A 5,833-nucleotide genomic window follows, 5' to 3' on the forward strand; every position below is an offset into this window, starting at 1 on the left:
AGGAGTGATTTGTTTTCATTTTCTATTTTAACTAATTTATTATTTAAGCAGGAAATAATTTTAAAATTTTTTTTGTTTAAATTAAAATATACCTCATCCGGGCCTTCGGAAACGAGTATGGACTCGTGGCTCGATTCGGGTTCGGACCCGTCTTCCGTTTCAGCTTCGCGGGCCATCAGCGCGAGGTGACTCTGGTGTTTCTGCTCTTCTACCTCCAATTCGTCCGAGGAGGAGTCGTCTCAAGTTGCTTTAAGGGCCTTCTTTTTGGTCGGCTTCGGTTTGTCGAATTTCAGTCTTGGGCATTCGTTCTTGTAGTGCCCCTTTTTGTTGCATCCGAAGCAAGTCACATTCTTTTGTTCCGCGGGAGAACTGATCTTTTGAAGGTCCTTCTTGCTGAAGCTCCTATTTCTCCTGGTGAACATTTTTCTTACCAAGTTCACCAGGTATTCTTCGTCTTCAGAATTTTGACCGGAATCTTCTTCAGATTCAGACTTGCTCTTCTTTTCTTTGGATGAGCCTACAAATAAAGCAATACCTTTCTCGGCTCCAGCATTAGTTTGTTCATGTAATTCTAACTCACAAAAAAGCTCGTTTAATTTTAACTTAGATAGATTTTTAGAAATTTTGTAGGCATCTACGATCGATGCCCACAAGCTATTACGTGAAAAGGTATTTAGTGCGTACCTTATTAAATCTCTGTTTTCCATCTGGTGGCCTCTCGCGTGGAGTCCGTTGAGGACGTCCTTGATCCTCGCGTGCAGTTGACTTGCCGTTTCCCCTTCCTGCATTTTTATATTAAATATTTTATTTAAAAGTAGGTCTCTTTTTGTTACCTTCGTGCAGCTCGATCAGTTTGTCCCATAATTCTTTAGCGTTCTGATGCGGTCCGACCCGATTCAGCTCTTCTCGTGTTAGACAGCAGTGTAGCGTGTTGATTGCCTTGTTTTCTGTTGATGCCTTTTTCCTCATGTCCGGAGTCCACTGTTCCGGGTCTAGTGGATTTCCAGAGTTGTCGACTGGAGTTCGGTACGCCTTTATGACGCTGAACCATTGATCGTAGTCTGTCTTTAGTACACCTCCATTCTTTTCTTCCAGTACGAGAAGTCATCCCCGTTGAATAGGGGAGGACGTACTGTGCTAAAGCCTTCTAGTTGAGACATCCTGCACACAAGTAAACAACGAAAAAAAAGGAATATCCCAAGACTTGGTCTTGGATTAGCAGTGCAGGAAAAAAAATAATAGAAGTATCTAAATTGGTGTTGCACCAATTTAGATTTAATTGCAACGAAGAAGAAATTTCCAAAGAAATTAATAATAATATCATATTAGAACTAAGCGTAAAACTGAAAACAAAAAGACAGAATAACCGTTAATATTTTCACCGCCTGTCTGATTGGTGGTTGCACCAAATCAAAGCGGTACCTGTTCTGATACCAATTGTAGGATCGAAAAGAATTTAAATATCACCACAATAGCATGATATTTTCCACTTTGGGCCTAGACCCTCATGGCTTTGCTCTTCGGCTCTCCCCAAAAGGTTTCATGCCAATGGAGATATCTTTTCTCTTATAAATCCATGATCTTTCCCATGTGTTTCCAATATGGGACTATGTTTGCAACCTTGCAACCCCAACAACGTTCTCATAGACGGTGCCAAAATGAATCTGTCCAAAAGCGTGAAGTTGGAAAGTCGGGGATGTGGCAGCTTTACTGACTAGATGAAGATTTTACAACTCTCTGCAAAACAAACCAAACCAGGGAAGGGGTCTCTGGCGTTGGCCCTCCAACACTCAAGTTAGAAACAATAGTAGGAATAAAAATTGAAAATAATAGAGATAGAGATGAATCTTATTTTTCTTCCTTCCTAGTATACTTTTTCATATCTTTCTTAGTGACTCCCCATCTTCCCCTGTTTAATGATATTAATTATGAACAGAAGATATCTTTGTCTTGACTTCTTCGTATTCAATGATAGATGAAGTGTTATCTTTTGTTTTTTCTTTCCCTTATGAAGTATCTGTCTTTTACTCTTTTATTATTTTATCGATTCATTATTAATATGTATAATGTCAATACCATATCCCGAGCCGGACGGATGACCCGGTTAGTCCGCTTTCCTACCGACCAGCTGACCGAACACTGATTCATCCAACTGGTTGATCGGACAGTGGTTTCTTCAATCGGCTGATGTAACCACTTCCCGCTTGGATCAACCTAGCTTAAGTCCTGATATTGACCATCTTGATTTTGACGTACACCGTGATAAATAACTCGTGTCAAATAGTCTTCTCCTTATCGTCACATCATTTATTATCAAATTTTTTTTTGTTTTTTTTTTTTGTTGTTGTTGTTGTTTTTCGAATTCAGTTTGGATTCGAGGGCGAATCAGAAAGGAGAAGTGCCTAATTTAACCATTGGCTACGGATACAAATTCATTCTCCTCATTTTCCCTGCACTCGCGCGAGGCGCGACTGCATCGCCGCCGGCGTCTGCCAGGAGTCCCAGCGCTTGGCGGTTGGTGCTAACCGGGCTCGGAGAGGGAGATATCGGTGGGGGAGGGGCCGTCGGGTTTGTAGCTGACGACGGCGGCGAGGATAGCTAGGCAGGCCACGGCGGCGTCGAGCCAGTACATTGACAAATTGCAAGGAGAGGACGACGGGGGTAGGTTAGTGGGTAACGCAAATACGGACGGATAAAAATAGAGCCGGGGGAGATCGATGGATCTCCGCCGTCAGATGGGGGATGGTGCTGCGGAATCGGATCGAGGCAGGAAGATGCCTTTGGAATCTGATCTTGTCGGACACGTGGAATGACAAGACACGACGGGAAATCTTTTGGCGTGCGAGAGTAGATAGAAACTGTCTAAAGACCACATTTTCCGGAGAATTTGACACAAATTCAGCCAAACTTTCAACAGCTAACAATTTATTCACCAGTTGGTGTCATCGTTCTCTTCAAACCAGAGACAAAATGCTTGATATCCCTGCACAACTTGGTGTTAAAGTGATGATCCGAACTCTTTCACCATTGCCACCATCGAAACGATACAGGGCTTCTCACTCGGTGCTCCTTGTTCATCCAACTGATCCATCCGAATGCCACTTCTCGTGCTTCTCCGGCCTTTGTCGTCGACGATGCGAATGAAACCTTGTAACTCAGTTTCTGTCCGATTCGGCTGAAGACGAGTTTCGTCGGCTTCACGCTCACCTTCACCGTCGGAGGTCCGCTGACATTCACAAAGTAAACAGAGCTCGGGACGCCGACATTCGTGAGCTCCCTATTGAACTTCACGATTCTGCGGGATTTTCTTCCGAACACGACGGAGAACGACGGGTAATTGAGGTTGCCGGGGTTGGAAAGGCGCCGGGAGCAGTTGGTGTTGGGGCTCTGCGAGATGGCCTGGATGTGGCCGGCGGGGTAATCCAAGGAGCACAGGAAGGCGACGTAGTCATCGGTTTTGATGTCGTAGATGAGGCCGGGCGAGAGAGCCTTCTGAGGGTCGACGTGGCCGGAGCCGTAGGACCACGGAGTGGCGGCGGAACCTCCGGCGGCGTCGACGAGGGGAGCTCCGGTGTTGTCCTCGGTGTAGGCCGTGGTCATGAGGGCTGACTTGATGGCGCTGGGACTCCAGTCGGGGTGGGCGGCCTTCAGCAATGCAGCAACGCCGCTGATGTGGGGGCATGACATTGATGTTCCTGCAAGAAATGGAAGAACTTTGATTCGATTCGATTGATCAATTGAAAAAAGATTGGAAATTGAGGAGGAGGAGGAGGAGCGGTTTCAGCTCACCGGACATGATGTTGAAGGGAGACCGACGGTTGTCCTTGGCCAGTCCGGTCGGGCCGGTAGACCCCGTCCAACCTGCCAGGATGTTGACCCCGGGGCCTATCAAGTCGGGTTTCAGCAACTCCGGCACCACCATGTTGGGTCCCCTGGAGCTGAAGGCTGCCACCACCGGCGACGGTTGCACGCCGAGGACGGTGCCCCGGAAGCTGAGGGTTACTGTTGGGTTCGAGCTCGAGCTGATGTGCTCTCTGATTAGGTCGCCGTTCTTGGCCCCCACCGCCACCGTCGGAAGCAGGTGGCTGTCCGCCACCAGCTCCTCCCCGTTGGCGGCCCCATTGGCCAGTATCATCCCTGCGCCGCCGGCGTCCTTCACCACCTGCCCCTTCTCCACCCGCGCGTTGATTCCCCTGTCGCAAAGGACCACCTTGCCTCTCACTGCGTTGGGATCGAGGGTTCCGGGCATGCAGAATTTGCTAGAGTTGCTGCCCGACTGCACGCCCATGCCGTAGACTACGGCGAGCGTTTGGTTTACGATTCCTTCTTCTTCGCTGCTGAGCGAGAGGCCTGCGAAGCGCTCGCCGTTGCTCAACTGCACGTAGGCAGGGAAGTCGCGGTCGAGGGTGCCGGCGCCGATGGTGGCGACCCAGGGCGCCGTGTTGGTGAGGGAGGATCTGGCGGGCCCGCTGTTCCCGGCGGAGCAAGAGACGAAGATGCCGTGCTGCACCGCGGAAAAGGCCCCCACCGCGACAGGGTCGCGGGAGAAGGGCGCGGAGCTGCCGCCGAGGGAGAGGGAGAGGATGTCGACGCCGTCGGCGATGGCCTGGTCGATCCCCGCGAGGATGTCGGATCCGTAGCACCCGTTGCTCCAGCAGACCTTGTAGGCAGCGATGCGTGCGCCGGGGGCCATGCCGCGGGCGACGCCGGAGGCGTAGCCGAGCAGGCTGGCGTTGGCCACGGCGGCGCCGGCGGCGGTCGACGCCGTGTGGGTCCCGTGCCCGTCGGTGTCCCGGGCGGACACACGCACCTCACGGCCCTCGTCCTCGGCGGCGTGGAACCCGCGATTGAAGCTCCTAGCGCCGACGAGCTTGCGGTTGCAGAGTGAAGGGGAAAAGTCGACGCCGGGCTCGCAAGCACCGCGCCACCGGGATGGGACCGCAGGAAGGCCGGCATCATCGAAGCTGGGTGATTCCGGCCAAACGCCGGTGTCGAGGACGCCGATGATGACGTCGGTGGTGGCGGTGGAGTCAAAGGAGCGCCGGATGCCGGCCGGCCAGGGGGTGAGGCCGAGGAACTGCGGCGAGCGGGTGGTGTGCAAAGTCAGGCGGGTGTCAGGATGCAGATTAAGCACGGAAGGATGGCGGCGGAGGAGGTCGACATGGTCGGGGTGGAGGAGGGCCGCGAAGCCGCGGGCGGCGGCGGAGTAGGCGTAGAGGAGGTGGCGAGCAGGGTCGATGGACAGCGACTGCAGGTGGGCCTGGTACCATTCCTCGTGCGTGGCTTGGACTGCCGGCTTGTGGGCCGCGTTCATGTACACGATGTACGCCCGCTTCTTCCCTGCAGCGAAGGTCGCAGTCGCCGCAACTGAGACCAAGAAGACGAGTAACAGAGCTCCGCGTCCTTCCGCCATGGCTGCGAGAGCTGAAAGCCAACACAGAGGAACAGAGGGGACAGTGGCTGAGTGTCGATCCAGATATCAATCGGTCTGCGTCGCCATCGGAAATGGCGCAGAAATCCGAGCTCCGATTGGGCTTCGCCACTGGAGATTGGATTCCAGTTGTAAGGGTACGATTGATTGATTGTATACAATGGCTAAAATCGCAAAAGAAAAAGAGAAAAAAAAAAGTAACATCTTCAAATGCTTTACCACTACATTATACTTTAAATTTGTAGTTAATATCCTTTAAAATATTTATCCTATTGATCTCTAATTCTTTTAATTATTCCTAGGAGAATTTACCGCATTACACATATGAGCTAATTATAATTAATTATTCATATATGATTGTTCGAATAAGTATTTGAGTTAATTTTTAACTATGGTAAAATA

The 5,833-nt window shown here is 50.7% G+C and overlaps 1 protein-coding gene across 1 annotated transcript; it reads right to left on the minus strand.

Annotated features, from left to right (window-relative positions):
• Positions 1-2,886: 2,886 nt before the first annotated feature.
• LOC122029560 (subtilisin-like protease SBT1.8) lies at positions 2,887-5,588 on the minus strand. The gene is made up of 2 exons (XM_042588600.1): positions 3,790-5,588; positions 2,887-3,695 (listed from the first exon to the last, which is right to left on the minus strand). The coding sequence occupies exons 1-2, from the start codon at positions 5,411-5,413 to the stop codon at positions 3,022-3,024; spliced, it is 2,298 nt and encodes a 765-aa protein (XP_042444534.1). The 5' UTR covers positions 5,414-5,588; the 3' UTR covers positions 2,887-3,021.
• Positions 5,589-5,833: the final 245 nt, after the last annotated feature.

The sequence above is a fragment of the Zingiber officinale genome, chromosome 10B (assembly GCF_018446385.1).
Source record: "Zingiber officinale cultivar Zhangliang chromosome 10B, Zo_v1.1, whole genome shotgun sequence".
Lineage (NCBI taxonomy): Eukaryota > Viridiplantae > Streptophyta > Magnoliopsida > Zingiberales > Zingiberaceae > Zingiber > Zingiber officinale.

Bases quoted from the DNA above. Each gene is read 5' to 3' on its own strand.
- LOC122029560 (XM_042588600.1), bottom strand. From the start codon at position 5,413: ATGGCGGAAGGACGCGGAGCTCTGTTACTCGTCTTCTTGGTCTCAGTT. The intron at 3,696-3,789 runs GTGAGCTGAAAC...CATTTCTTGCAG, and splicing joins TCCCTTCAACATCATGTCCG to GAACATCAATGTCATGCCCC.